This window comes from Silurus aristotelis, assembly GCF_946808225.1.
Source record: "Silurus aristotelis genome assembly, chromosome: 3".
NCBI classification, from domain to species: domain Eukaryota; kingdom Metazoa; phylum Chordata; class Actinopteri; order Siluriformes; family Siluridae; genus Silurus; species Silurus aristotelis.
The window spans coordinates 26,701,860-26,717,393 of NC_139576.1; the positions used below are offsets into that span (position 1 = coordinate 26,701,860).

General features: G+C 37.0%; 1 protein-coding gene across 1 annotated transcript in view; it reads right to left on the bottom strand.

The window, feature by feature from the left end:
- col18a1a (collagen type XVIII alpha 1 chain a) overlaps positions 1 to 15,534 on the bottom strand; it is a 76,957-nt gene that overhangs the window by 8,463 nt on the left and 52,960 nt on the right. Inside the window, exons 6-35 of the mRNA XM_083537482.1 lie at positions 14,649 to 14,733; positions 13,676 to 14,101; positions 13,081 to 13,211; positions 12,902 to 12,928; positions 12,324 to 12,521; positions 11,121 to 11,147; positions 10,441 to 10,503; positions 10,153 to 10,230; positions 10,016 to 10,066; positions 9,557 to 9,694; positions 9,321 to 9,383; positions 9,035 to 9,079; positions 7,978 to 8,100; positions 7,351 to 7,422; positions 7,231 to 7,248; positions 7,039 to 7,137; positions 5,545 to 5,580; positions 5,372 to 5,452; positions 5,258 to 5,284; positions 4,681 to 4,710; positions 3,413 to 3,472; positions 3,208 to 3,285; positions 3,088 to 3,123; positions 2,926 to 2,979; positions 2,742 to 2,813; positions 2,578 to 2,652; positions 2,411 to 2,441; positions 2,088 to 2,141; positions 1,901 to 1,926; positions 1,689 to 1,799 (exon numbers count right to left, since the gene is read on the bottom strand). Coding sequence (XP_083393608.1) covers positions 1,689 to 1,799; positions 1,901 to 1,926; positions 2,088 to 2,141; positions 2,411 to 2,441; positions 2,578 to 2,652; positions 2,742 to 2,813; positions 2,926 to 2,979; positions 3,088 to 3,123; positions 3,208 to 3,285; positions 3,413 to 3,472; positions 4,681 to 4,710; positions 5,258 to 5,284; positions 5,372 to 5,452; positions 5,545 to 5,580; positions 7,039 to 7,137; positions 7,231 to 7,248; positions 7,351 to 7,422; positions 7,978 to 8,100; positions 9,035 to 9,079; positions 9,321 to 9,383; positions 9,557 to 9,694; positions 10,016 to 10,066; positions 10,153 to 10,230; positions 10,441 to 10,503; positions 11,121 to 11,147; positions 12,324 to 12,521; positions 12,902 to 12,928; positions 13,081 to 13,211; positions 13,676 to 14,101; positions 14,649 to 14,733 — 2,415 coding nt within the window. The remainder of the gene's footprint in view (positions 1 to 1,688; positions 1,800 to 1,900; positions 1,927 to 2,087; positions 2,142 to 2,410; positions 2,442 to 2,577; positions 2,653 to 2,741; positions 2,814 to 2,925; positions 2,980 to 3,087; positions 3,124 to 3,207; positions 3,286 to 3,412; positions 3,473 to 4,680; positions 4,711 to 5,257; positions 5,285 to 5,371; positions 5,453 to 5,544; positions 5,581 to 7,038; positions 7,138 to 7,230; positions 7,249 to 7,350; positions 7,423 to 7,977; positions 8,101 to 9,034; positions 9,080 to 9,320; positions 9,384 to 9,556; positions 9,695 to 10,015; positions 10,067 to 10,152; positions 10,231 to 10,440; positions 10,504 to 11,120; positions 11,148 to 12,323; positions 12,522 to 12,901; positions 12,929 to 13,080; positions 13,212 to 13,675; positions 14,102 to 14,648; positions 14,734 to 15,534) is intronic.

Genomic DNA, 15,534 nt, shown 5'->3' on the forward strand with positions numbered 1-15,534 from the left:
GAAAGCCTCTGAAGCTGGCTCACTAGAAAGCCTGCAAACAGTTTGCTGAAGACAACCTGTTCAAGAGCATGAATACTGAAGCCATGTCGTGTGGTCTGATGAGATTAAGATAAAATTGTTTGGCTCAGATGGTGTTCAGCATGTGTGGAGACGCCCTGGTGAGGAGTCAAGTCAAGTCAAGTTATTTCTATTTTCACAATGGACATTGTCTCAGAATTCAAGAATTAAGGAGAAACTTCCTTAGATGTTATGAGGAAGAAGCCAGACCAAGAAAATTCTGTCCTGCCTACAGTCAAGTATGGTGGTGGTAGCATCATAGTCTGGGGCTGCATGAGTGCTGCTGGTACTGGAGAGCTGCGGTTCATTGAGGGAAACATTGATTCCAACATGCACTGTGACATTCTCAAGCATGACATGATGCCCATCCTTCAGAAACTGGTCTGAATAGCAGTTTTCCAACATAATCAAAAACACCACAAAGATGAAAACTGCCTTGCTGAGGAAGGTGAAGCTGAAGATGATGGAGTGGCCAAGTATGTCTCCAGACCTGAACCCTATTGAGCTCCTGTGGGGCATCCTCAAGTGGAAGGTGGAGAAGCGCTATGTGTCTAACATTCGTCAGATCTGTGATGTCATTATGGAGGAGTGGAAGAAGATACCAGCAACAACCTGTGCAGCTCTGGTGAATTCCATGCCCAAGAGGATTTAGGCAGTGCTAGAGTTATTTTCAGAGGACAGTAAATCTATAATTCTTTAAAACAGCTGTCACCTTGAAATCCTGTAGATGAAAACTGACTGAAGCTGTGTACAAGTATACAGTTCCATAAACAGGCAAATTACAGTTCAAAAATACAAGTACACACATCCTCCACTCAAGCAGAAGTACAGATACTCATGTTTCAAAAGACTCTTGTAAAAGTTTAAATACTAACTATACTTTTCCACTCAAGTTAAAGTAAATAAGTTTAATCTCTGACATGTCTTCTTCTTTTTCTTCTTCTTTCGGCTGCTCCCATTAGGGGTCGCCCCAGCGGATCATCCGTCTCCATACCACCCTGTACTCTACATCTGCCTCTTTCACACCAACTTCCTGCATGATTTCCCTCACCACATCCATGAACATCCTCTTTGGCCTTCCTCTTTTCCTCCTACCTGGTGGCTCCATCCTCAGCATTCTTCTAAGCTCTGACATGTACTTGAGTAAATAGTCTATATTATTATTACTATCTGTTTTTGTGTCACGCTGTTAACTGGACCTCATATCAAATTAATATATTAATACAAACATCTGATGAATGTATCCAGGCTGAACAACCATCATAAAGAACACAAGCAGAGAAAAGATGATCAGGTGATCATGAATGTCTCTGCTTTACTCGTTTACATCGCTGACTCCCTCCGTCTCATTCATATTAGCTTTATACTTCTTGTTGCCTTCTCCCTTTCTCGTTGTTAGCTTTGTAGGCTAGCCTACGTCTGTGGTGTGTAATAGCCAGGAAATTATGGCACACCAATGGTAGGTTGAAAAAGCCACGCAATGACAAGAAATAGATTGATGGGCTGAAAACGGCATGCAAAACCTTAAACATTTTTGTCACACTTAAATTACATTCAAATTTTAATACAATCAGGTGCACAGTAAGTCACAGTAAGGTTATGTTTCCCAAACCCTTCCCACAAGGTCTTACAGGAGGTCCTGGTGGTCCCTGCACGCCTCCGTAATGAGGACCATAGTGCCCACCCGGCTCGCCCTTTTCTCCTTTCGTGCCAGGCTCTCCACTATCACCCTTCAGCTCTCTCTGCGATCATGGACAACACAAACACCCATGTCTCAGCACACAACAGCTCCACTATGATATAGATCTATTCTGTATATATTCTCCATTAAAAAGTAACTGACCTTTAGAGTGTAAAGGTCCAAGTTGCCTAGACAAAAAAAAAAAAAAAAAAAAACAATGTGTAAACAATTGTAAATGTAAATAACATGTAATGTTAATAGTGTTATGTAATTAAAAAACTTCAATCCAAAGTAAAGTTCTGTCCATCTTAGGAATTACATATCAAAACAATGGTTATGTGATAGATACCTGAAACCCCAGGGATACCAGGGAGTCCAGGGTCTCCCTTATCTCCTTTCACACCTAGGGGGAAAAAAGATGAATAACATAAAAAAAGTCACTACATCAGAAATCTATTCAAGTCCAGCTGATGGCTGCAGCCTCTTTAACAAGTGTCTGTATCCTTTCTGCATCACTAAGCAACTAAATGTTTTAACAATGGCCCCCTACTTAGAAAACCATTAACAACAAAGGAAATAAGAGGGGGTTAAAATAAAAAGGTCATCGTTGCTGGCATTGGCGTCCTTGTAATTTAGCAGAAAAAAATTGTGTTAATGTGCACAACAGCTCACCTTGATGAACTCTTCCAGTGTCTTCATGTCTCTGAAATTAAACACAAAGGGATAGGAGGCCTTATTGCACAGCACATGCAGTGAAAATTGAGCTATAATTAATTTGTTCAGCAATGCAATCTCCTAAGCAAAATTTATGCATGAATTATGAACAGCTTATCTGATACAAAAAATAAATAAAAACATACTGTGTATTGTGGGGGTCCTGGGGGACCTGGAGGTCCTGGAGGCCCTGGAGGACCCTTAAAAAGTGAATAAAAACAATAAGAAATGCAGTTCAATTTTTAAGGCAGAAAAGATTTAATACACATTTTATGCATTTTGTCCTTACCGGGTAACTATATCCTGTGCCAGTGGCCGGCTCTCCTTTTTCTCCTTTACCGCCAAGAATACCTGGCCGGCCCTGTAGTGACATGAAAATGCCAATTTAGTTCAAACGTACACAAGTGGTTGTACTGTTTAAAAGGTAGTTAATAATAATGTTTTAATGTTCAGCTTTATAATGGAAGACTTACAGGCCTGCCTGGCATTCCGATCTCACCCTTCATGCCAGCAGGACCATATGGTCCCTGGGCGAGTACACAACCAGAGAGAACTGTTACTTACAATAACCACATTGTCATTTCTTACAAGTGGAGAAAATTAAAATAGTAGATAAAAAACTATAATATACTCACAGGAGGCCCAACTGGTCCAGGAGAGCCCATCTCACCCTAGTAAAAATAACAACAATGAAAACATAAGAAAATAAATCTGTTAAAGTCATAACCTGCTATAAAGGGTATACAAGCCCTCACCTTTGGACCAACCACTGAACCAAGAAACAGTGGGCTCCCATCAGGCCCAATAACAACACCAGGTTCTCCTTTCTCGCCCTACAAACAGAAGTCAAGTAAAAATCAGAACTGGGCAACCAAAAGTTACTCTTTTCTTTTAGTTATTCCAAATACATTTTATATTTAATTGGAAAAGATCTAATTACGGTAAAACTATGTGACTGACCTTCATGCCATATCCTGGGGCACCTACGTCTCCTCTGTCACCCTTCGGTCCAATTGGGCCCTTTTTTAAAATAAAGACAATCATTAGATAGAATCTAAAAACTCACATAAAGATCTACACAGTTGTGTCAATAAACATCAAATATCACCTATATATCATATATTTAATGGAAAACTATTTTTGGCTCTCAGTGCAAATTATAGGTCTTCTGACTAATCATCTTTATCCTATAATAAAATATTTCAGGATGCTATAGCTCACTAAATTGTTTGATTAATATAGCACTAGACGAGTATATTAATGCAAATAAACACATAAAGGAGACTTTGGAGCAGTGTTTAAGACACCCCACTAAAAGTTTTTAATTCAATATTTTTTGGGGTAGAATGGTTTTCATCCCTTAAGCATATCTTTAGAGACTTGTAAACAGGTGCATCATGATGGCCCAACACACTTTATATTGTTTTTTTATCAGTCCACTATAAAAAAAGAAAACCGATTCTCCATCCATTTCTTACCACTATGCCAGTCACAGTTGTGATTTAAGTACCCGCTCCCATTCAACCTTTATATGCCTGTATACCTCTTTCATTGTCATTGATTCACTTCTGACTGAGATTAACTTTCTCCCTAACCTAGGAGTTACTGTTTCACTGACTCAACCCATGACTGGTGCACTATGTGCTCTTACTCAACATTCTTTCAATTATAAGTTCCGGTGACATATATGATATTAAACTGAATCATGATACAGTGGAACCTCGGAGCTCGCGAGGGTTTAGGGACCAAGACCGGTTGCGAGTTCCGAATTTTCGCGACCTTTTGATACTCCCCTTCCAACCCAGTAAAAACCCAAAGAACACTATACGAAATCGATTTAAATGAGTAAATAACACTATTTCACTCCATAACACTTAATTATTAGACAATTTTAATGAGATAAACCTTGATTAGAAATGTTAAAACTAGCGTTTTGAGCAGCTCGTGGTTGCTCACGAGCCGATCTGAATGAGAGTCGCTGGTCGGAATGAAAGTCGCGAGCATGCGAGGTCACAAGCGCTGAGGCCGCGAGCTCCGAGGTTCCACTGTACATTGAAATCATGATTCAGTTTAATGTCAGATATGCTTGCTAGTGTGAACATATGATTAATCTCAAAACATTAGTACAACTTTGAGAAGGAAAACATGCCTTGGCTCATGGATAACACTTTCATAATTAGGAAAGTTGTGTAACTTACTTAGCAAATAAGCTATGAAAATGTACTTACTGGAAATCCTGCTTGACCAGGGATGCCAGACTGAAAAGATGGTAATTCTTATTAACATATACATACTGTACATGCAAAAAGATACTGTGATAATCATAATGTATGCTATGCCACAACAACAAACAAACATTCCAACAAAAAGTCCATTCATATCATAATCAGGGAAGAAAGGACATGTTTGGCTTCTTTTGTAAAGCATAGTTTGGTCAAGGTTAACACACAAAGTTTCAACATTCATTCCTTAAATATTACAATTTCACTTTTTGTGTTTGTTAATGTCTGGTATATCTGTAGAACCTAGTTTCGAAAACCCCCACAAGAAAATGTGTTTGAGCAGCAATAATAACAAGGTACAAATCAAAACATTGTGGTAAATTAGTAGGTGCTCAGTAAAATAATAAATAAATAAGATGGTATTTTAAAATTACTGGTTTTACCCTAAAAAAAAGTCCTATGCTTATTTGCTTGAACAATATTTGTCAATACAGCAATCATTCCTTCTTCTATGTTGTAAATGATCAAATATAGTTATTGTAGTGGGGCAAAATAAGTTTCAAATGAGTTAAAAAGCTCTTACCGTGCGTCTATCAGCCCCAAGTTCATGCTGAGAAAAGAAGGAAAAAGTTCATATTTACTTTCTCAAATAGGTGCACTGAAATATTAAAATATTTTATTTATATACTGTTCTTACACCATCTAACGACCGATAGAGCATTTCTCCTGGAGGTCCAGGTGGTCCTGGTTGACCAATCCCATCACGACCTGGTTCACCCTATAATGAAAAACAAACCAAACCCGTTAACACCTGAGTCGCCATCAGGATATAAATAATGGTTGTTAAAGTATCTTTGAGGAAATACTCACTCTATCGCCTTTAAATCCACGTTCTCCCTGGGGTCCCTATGGAAAAAACAAATCTACACTCAGTCCCCAGCCATGATTGCTCATGACAAGATTCACATGTCCTAATGATGTATGACTCACCAAAACGTATCAATAACAGATTGATCTGGTTTATAACAATGAATGTTTTGGCGGAAAACGACAAAAGATTAGATTTCAGTACTACACAAAAATTCTCTGGGTCCTCTTCTTTTGGATGATAGCATGTGCCTATTCAACTCAGTCCTAGATGAATGTGAATGTTATTAAAAAGATTAATAAAAAAAGAGACTTAATGTTGCAACAGATTGGCACTAAAGACAGTGCAATGCATCATTAGTGCATGTTATATGAAGGGATTGATAAGGGCTGACATACTGAAAATCTTATATCATTGGCTTAAATCTACAAGTTAACAAGTTCAAGAATTAGGGGACTGTTGAATTACTTTACTCCAAGGTATATTAATGTGCTTATAAACAATTTAAAACAGAGGTGCCAAAACTCTTTCCTATGAAGGACCAAAATTCAAACTTGGTTGAGGGCTGAGGCTGATTAGATAAATAGATTAGATAGATAGATAGATAGATAGATAGATAGATAGATAGATAGATAGATAGATAGATAGATAGATGGATGGATGGATGGATGGATGGATGGATGGATGGATGGATGGATGGATGGATGGATGGATGGATGGATGGATGGATAGATAGATAGATAGATAGATAGATAGATAGATAGATAGATAGATAGATAGATAGATAGATAGATAGATAGATAGATAGATAGATAGATAGATAGATAGATAGATAGATAGACAGACCATCCCATTTATAGCACAATAAAGTCTGGAGCCTAATACAGCTATTTAAGCCATAATGTATCCATATGCTTGTAATATCAGTAACCTCTAATAAAATAAATTAAGCTGCTATTTTTTGTTTGTTTATTTTATTTTTTTCTTCCAAATTGATTTAGGATATTATGTGGGTTGCTCCTCAATTTACACTTGGTCAAGTTCAATAAACTGAAAGTCAGCTTGAATAAAATAAATAAATAGTTTATATTAAACATCAAATTGAAATAAATTGCCTTTAAAAAAAAATAAATAAAAAAAAGGTCACCACTGGCCAGCTTTAGCCTGCAGGTCCTAGTTTGGGTATTTCTAATCTAAAACAAGGTAATTGTTGAAATGTGAAGTTTGCAAGTTACAAGTAACATAAGCAGCCACAGTTTTTCTTTGTACAAGGTGTTACACAATACTTAATCCAACTATAACTGATTTATTTTCAGTAAAAAATAATACACATTTTATTGTAGGCTGTTGCAAAAGAGAAATCAATACTGTGTTTCCATCTCACTACTTCTTGGGACTACTTCTTCCTGTATGTCATCGTCTATACTGATATAAACAACACAAATTATATCATTTGTACTATTTGTAATTAGATTCTTTTAATCAGCACACCCTACCTGTGGGCCAGGAAAGCCATCAATTCCAGGATGGCCAGGGATTCCTGTTTGTCCATCAGAGCCTCTCTCCCCTTTTTGCCCAGGTATACCAGGCTGACCCTAGAGAACACCAAATACATACCATTTACTTCCACAAAGTATCATTTAACACAGAAATATTCCACAATATATACAAGCAAAAGTAGAACTTACAGGCAGACCAGGTGGACCCTGAAAAAGAATTACAGCAATAACAAATCCATTAATTTAAAACGCTCTGCAAATAAAATAAACAATAATATCATGTTGCCAGTAGACTAGTGGATCACCAACCCGTATGCCTTCTGGTCCTCTGACTCCAGGCACGCCGCCGGAAAAGATTTCACCTGAACCCTCCATGTCGTCCTGAACATAGAAGGAAATATAAGTAGGTTTTTTAAAAACCAACACTGCACAAATATGGCCAAAACACACAGTATCATGGTCACAAAGAGAGTACAAATTAGATACCACACACACACAGACACAATAGATATATATAAAAAAATAATTAAATAAATTAATTATTGTTAAATGCCATTTTTATTTATTAATTTTTTTTTATAAAAGGGTTACAGATGTATATCTTAAAATAGTTAACATCTTAAAATTAGTACATTTAATGATGCATTTTAATGCAGATTGGAAAATCTCTTATTAAACACAAAAAAAAATCCTGTATTCATCTACATTTGTATAATGTATGTGTATTTTCCTAATTGCCTGCATACTTTTTCTCAACTTTATATGTATTATCTATTGGTTGCTATTTTTATTGCTTAATTTACATGAAAGCGCTCTTTTGTATAAAGTAAGTTTGTACAATTTTGAAAATCTTAATAACATCTTAATTAAGATATAAAAAAAATATTCATAGCTATCTTAATGTACATTTTAATGCAATAGTACTATTGTACTCACAAATCCAACAGGGTAGCTTCGCCCTGGCGGTCCAGGTGGTCCAACGGGTCCCATTGGTCCAGGTAGGCCAGCAAGGCCAGTCTGTCCAGGTGCCCCTGCATGACCAGGTGGCCCTTGTGCACCCTATGGAAATGCAGGAAATTAATGTATAATAAATAAAAATAGAGGAATATCATTAGGGCAAAAGTATAAGACATCTCATAGTAACAAGCCTTATACCACTTTTACTTACAGGATCACTAGCCTTTGACCCAAGAGGGCTTCTATTATTTTAATTTATTCAAATAAAATGTATTTACATTTGCCATTTTCATGCTAATTAATGTCATGCTGTTTCACCTTTTCACGAACCAAAAAAAGTGGATGGAAATGTCCATATTTTAATAAAGGACAACATTATATAAGATACAGAAGTACCAAAATAACCTAATACTAACCAGAAATATAAAATGTCTGTGCTCTGGATAACTTATATTGGCATGAAAATTTGATGACTTGTGATGCAGCAATCATTGTTTGTATAACACACATGAAATTGTTGGTCAAGAACCGGTTTAAATATTAAGGTCTGATTTAGTTATTTAATTTTTGCCTGATCACTGACATGTGTTTAAAGGTCACCTGCTTTCGACCCATGACTAGAAGACACAAAGATCAACGAGAAAATAACGAGAACTTAGTTAATTGTAATTTGTTCCATTTATACAGTAAAATATTTATTCAGGCCACAAATAACACACTAATAACACAGATCTTGCTAGAACTAAAGCAACAGTATAGCTGCAAATAAAGATGAAAAAATTTGTCATGTAAATTCACAAAACTATTTCAATTTGATAAAAAAAAAAAAAGCATACTGTATGCTCTGAATAACACTTTGGGAAAGATTTTAAGATTTGGGAATGCACCACCGCTCATAAAATGCGTTAGTTTCCCAGGGAATTTCACAAGTTTGCATCAGCTTTTGCAGGTGTATACATACATGTGGGTAAGTACAAGTGTGGGTTGTGTATGTGCGTAGTGTATGTGAACGTTGCGTATGTGCCCGTCTTCTAACCTTTTCTCCCACTGCTCCAGGTAAGCCAAGCGCGCCGGTATCACCCTGCAGAGCATGACGTGAGTGTGTTTAATATCACAGGCGTAAGTGACATTTCAGTGTTCCTCACAAAAGCAGAATTAAGGCTGCCATGCATTTATAAATCCCTCAAGGGATTATAATCATCATGTTTAATTTTAACATGCACATTTTTTCTTATTCATGAACACTAATGATGAAGGCCCACAACTTGTCAAAAAAACTAGTAGGAGGCTAGGGATTAAAGTGGGAGCTTATGCTCTCCTACCTTCTCTCCTTTAGGGCCAGGCAGGCCGGGATTTCCGTCAGTACCCGGGAGACCTGGAAGTCCCTGTAAATTAAAATAGTTGGGTATTTTAAAGAACAATTGCTGTGTTTCTGAAAATGTGGGGTCAAAGCAAAATTTTCCCAAAGACTTCAGGTATAATTTGTAGATAAAATGTAGACTTGGTAAAATCCTGGAATGGCATAGTACAATGAATTACAGATTTCTAAAAGCTGTACCGGTTGTCCTGGAATGCCATCCTTTCCAGATGGACCAACAGGTCCAGGAACACCAGGACTAGTAGAATGTGAAATATTATTTAGGGCAGGTCCTGGGGGTCCAGGAGGGCCAGGAGGACCAGGCAAACCAGGTAATCCCTAATTAACAAAGATGAAGAAAGAAAATCTGAATTATTCTTTAGGTAAAATATGCCGGAAGGATATCAACAAATAAAACTTTTGTTAAAATAGAAAAATAATTACATACATATCTGTGAAAACTGACACATTCTTCATTCAGTATATCTAACAATAAACTCAGTTATTATTGACTCATTCATGGCTTGATGTTCTTAATTGCATATAAAATTAAAGAATTAAATTTTATTTTTATGTAATGCTGTTTCAAGACAGAATTAAATCTAATTCACGGACAGACAGAAACTGCAAAATTAGATACCCTGTCTGTATAACACTTACCCGCAGACCCTCTAGATCACCAAAGCCAGAGCCCTCCATGTCCACAAATGTCTGCAGATAAAATAAAGTACATTGAGTAATAACATCGATTTGAACAAAAATGTAGACAAATTTTACACTGTTCACTGAATACTCACAGGCCTGTCTGAGCGAGAGGGAGGTCCTGGAGGTCCTGGAGGTCCCCTGGGTCCAGGATGACCTTCACCCCTGTCACCCTGAAAATGAGATATTAGAAGATCATGTACATAACATTTTTTACAACAATTTTCATCCCGATAACAAGCAGGTTAAGTGTTGCTACATCAACCATAAAAGCATTTCGTTATAAAACAATCCACCTGTTAATAAATGCCAATGGATGCTGCGAAACTGCAAACAACCTTGAATTTAAAACGCATGATTGATCATGTAATCACTTTGCTTACTTTTTCTCCTTTAGCTCCAGGATCTCCAGGGACTCCTGGTAAACCAGGTGTTCCTTGTGGTCCCTAAAACATATGAGAGAAACTGAAATTAAATATAATGCATTTACATATATTAATATATTCCATTATTTGAAAAAAAAAAAAAAATCATTAATTAATTACACAATCCCTGTACTACAGATTAGTGAGGTTAAAGTCTCAGTTTAAAGTCTGCCCTGTGGGATATTTATTGTGCGAGTGGGCATTGGCAATTCATCAAATATGAATGTCCTTGCAGTTTAACAAAGGAATACCTTTGTAAACTATAAAAAAAATGCAACCTAACAATTGGCGAATGTGAGACATTTGCAGTGGTATTGGCATTATTGAAAATCCCATAAAGTATATGTGTGTGTTTTTGTTTAAATGGGGGTGAATGTCTGAATACTGTGGACATTTGAAAACTTTATAATGCTGGAATATCCATGCATGACTGCCTTTTTAATCTCACTCCTGGCCCATTTGAAAAATTTCTGACCAATCTTAGCCCCTTTCCTGCAGAAATTCTAACCACTTCATCCCACAGCTGCTTTTGCTTGTGCAGTCGAAAAGGAAATATTACATGGAAGTCATTCAAAAACAGAAATGCACTTGACCCCAGTCCACACTGTAAAAGTGTTCTATTACTCAGGAGAACTTACAGCTTTTCCATCTTCACCAGGGTCACCCTATGAGAGAACAGAAAGAAGGATATTTATAGGGAGCATTTGTACAGTCACAGAGCTGAGGCATCTGGGGGACCCCATGTATTCTGCTGCACATTTCAAGGACAGAATACAATAGCTGTTTGTGTCATTAATTGCATTTTCTGGACAAGACAAAATAGGGTTTTGACATAACAGCAGTCCGTATGACATTAACAAATGAACAGGACATATTATACATGGACATATTTATACAAATAGGATGACCGGTCCCATATGAAGTCAATAGTGTCATAAATAAAGGGATTCAAGGTTGTAGTTTTAGAACCTGGTGTTGTTCAGCTGCAGTCCTTATACAGCACTTTAGCACATTTCTCCAGCCTAACAGCTGTGCACTTTTTCATTACGATTACATTAGACAGTGTAAGTAATACGTATAAGTAATAAGCAGCTGATGAGCCTAATTTGATTTATTAAAGCAAGATAAATGCTAAACTAAATAAATGCGCTGGGGACATCCCCTTTTCCTCATACCACAATCTGAAAATTGAATTAATTTCAATTTACTCACTCCATTAATTCTAATTAAGTGGGAGATGCACTGGTCATTAGCTTAAATTATTATTAAATGGAGATTACAGTCTGCAAAAGTTCTAATTGCAGTGGATTCAAAACCAGGAGCATATAATGATCCAAATTGAGTTTGTAAATGTTGATTTGGAATGCTAGTATGAACCTTCAGAAGTTTTTTTTTATACAACCTAGATACATCTAATATATTTCCATAACCCCCTGCCCTTAAACAATACAGTAAATAAATCACTGTATATGTGTGCTGACTGGGGAAAACACATCACATGCTCTACTATACATCATTCTTAAAACTACAAGCTTTCCTGAACTATAATATGTAGCTCAACCAAAAATAAATCAAATTATGCTCAGAAGTAAAAAGCTTAATTTTTCATTTAAAGAAAGAGATTTGATTAAGATTACGCCTATTTCGCTTTGGCACATTGTTGGAAATAAAGTGTGACATTCACTGTGTGAGGAAATCACAATTGCAAGGTTTTAAACACCCATTAGCAAAGTGTTGTTTCTGTGCTTCTTTATATAGACTTATACTCCATATAGTCGTTATGTATATAACTGTCTCATCGTTCTCTGCTAATCCATGGAAAACATATAGAGTTTGCTCACAGCTTCTCCTTCAGGCCCGGCAGGTCCTGGTGGACCTGAAGGTCCTGGAGGCCCCCTTGGTCCTGCAATACGACTCACTACTGAGCCGTCTCCCCTCTCCACTACGTCAGCACTGGACCCAGGGGGACCAGGAAGACCTGGAGGACCAGGAGGTCCTTGGTCACCCTTTGTTCCAGGATATCCAAATCCAGCAGCTCCCTGAGGAAATGAGAAAATTAGAGAACTTGCACATAAAAAAATAGCGAATAACTTCTATATATGGTGGAAGTCGCAGTTTGTAGTATGTTGAGCCATCTGCTGGCTGCGAGAGATACTTTGCATTTGCAATCCTTATCCTTACTGTTGAATTTACATTTGCCATGTGAGACCATTGCTGGAAACAAGAGGCAGATCTGATACAGTCTTTTCTGGATGGGGGTAGAGTCTAAATGATTCAATGCTATGCAATATGTAATTAATAAATAATTACAGTTATAGCTTTATTTATAGCTTTACTAATAAATACACAAGATATCAAGCTAGTTTGTATGATCAATGCAGTAATATTTACAGTGGGCGTTGGAATTGTTATAACATACCTTTATTCCTTTCTCTCCAGGGCTTCCCTAAAAAAAATTTAAGGTACACATAAAAGACAAAAGTTGATTTAGATATTCTGGTTATCACACATATTTCATTTACTTCAAATATTTATAAACCCTGTTCAAAGTGTTTAAAATGTACATTTGTACTCTGTTGACGATAATATTTTGCATACTTTTTCTCCTTTGGCACTGCCTCCAGATCCGATGATGGACCCTCCATCTCCCTTAGGCCCCGCAGGTCCACGGTCTCCTTTGACCCCTTTGTCTCCTTTCTCGCCCTTTTCTCCCCGAGCTACTGGGCCTACTAGCATGATAGGACATAATATGCCGTCAGTGCGACTTAAAAAACTTGCAACTTAAAAAATGTATGATCTTAACCAAACACAAGCTTTCCCATTCAGCCCTGACGTCAACATATTTCTTAAGGAATACATCATAATTTCCATTTATGGCTTAAACATAAAAAGCATCAGGAAATAAAAAAAAGCATTATATTAAAATTGTGCTGAAGTATTCCTTTAAGAAATATTCCCACATCTCAGCAAGCTGCAGCATCAGCACTCCTGTACAGCCATATGAAATACTGTAGCAATGCAACATTTCATGCAACACGCAAAAAAGTCACTGGTGGTACCCGCTCTGGCACTAATGCATCCGGCACTTCTGAAGCTTTAAGCTTTACCTTTGCACTTCATGCATATCATACGGGAAAAGTCTGTTGGAGCAGCAGCAGCAGCAGTTGTGCTACGTTCATGCTCTGCGACCCACCTTGGGAGCTGGACGTCCCAGGCCTGAGCTCCACAGTGTTGCCTCTCTCAACACCTGAGCCAGAAACTCCTCGGCCCCCGCTACTCACAGTATGTAAATGCCGAGAGGTTTCGGTCAAACCTACTACTCTCCCAGAGCTTGAAATTCGCCCGGAATCAGCAGTTTGGTCTGAGGTTCGCCTGCTTTCTTGGATCGAAACCGAAGTCCGTAAGCCATCAGCCGAGATAGATGTATGCCCGGAAACATCACGTATATCAGATGTTGATTCAGAATTGTCATATGAGCCAAATGTTCGCCGTGAACTGTCATAAGCACCAAAAGAATCTTCATGTATACCAGATGATTTTCCAGAATTTGCGTGTGAGCCAGACATTCGACGAGAATCACCGTATGAGCCAGAAATACGTCCATAGCCATCAACCGAGCCTGATGTTCATTAAAAACGATTAACTAAACCCATTGTGGAAGAAACAACTCGCAATGTAGGCACTTCAGATATTCTGAAATCATCCAGCATCGTACTCACTTTAGGACTACTAAACTATATGTAATTTATAAATATACCAATACACTGTATGTTTCATAATTATAACCTTAGTGGTGTTATGTGACAGTAATTTAACAGGGCAACTATTAGTCACACTGTAGCTGTGAAAAAATATCATGCCCACTAGAGGGCGCAACATACAGCAAGATGCACTCCACAAAAACGTTTCAAATTTGACAAGTCATATCTAAGCATTTAATAGTCTTGGATAGCGTTTATTAAATGCTTAGATATGACAAGTCATATCTAAGCATTTAATAAACGCCATCCAAGACTATTGCTATCTTTGTGCCCAGATCTAATAACAAATATTATATAATTTGATACAGTTAATAACACAAACTACACAACATAAACTAAAGGCATAAAAAAGGTTAACTTTTTACATTTTTCTTAGGCCAAGGTTTAGGTCATAAACACACTCACCTTTGAGCACATCCTTGTTCACTGTTACGACAGGAGATGTTATCACTGGTGGCTGTTGTAAAGGAATGGAAGGCTGACTTGTGGTCTACATAGTAATATACAAAAGGAAAAATTAACTCTAGTCATAAACTACATACGACTGTATAACATCACACAAAGTCAAAGTAAAATTTTTTGATCAGATACTGTTATTTTTGTTATACAATATTATACCATATAACTGTGCAGTATCTCTAATACTGTTTGGAAGCATTATTTGCTGGTTACTGCATGTTTCTGCATGTTTTGGTAATTCAGATGTATAACTGTTTAAAATGTCATGGAATAAATGTTACAAAATTAAAAATAAACTATAGGACTTGAAACTATTCCTCGAGTAACTTGAGTAATACGAATACAAAAATGCATTGAGTCAAATTATTTGCCTCAATGCTTAGGTCAGTCCATTTAACTTCACACAGACCAGTGTGTTTTCCCACGGACTATTATTACTGATGCACCACCCACTAAACTCTGGAGAGCTCTGGACAGGGAAACACAAAAAAAAATGTTTGGCTAATTGCAACTTAATTTCTCTTAATTGCAATTTTATTTCTCACAATTGTGACTGTTTTACTCGCAATTCCGACATTTCTTTAGCCGGTCGGGCAGCGTCACCCCCAGAAAACTTTACACCTTAAAAATTAAACAGGCGACAATTAATAGAATCGCATGTTATCAAACTAAACGATGTTTGCACAAAATAACGTCACAACTGCAAGAAATAAATTCGGAATTAGGCAAACTTTTTTTTTAAATAATTTGAAATTGATTCATATATTTTTATTAATGATTTGTTATTGATATATTTGCATTTTAATGTAATATGACAATTAAATGCACTACA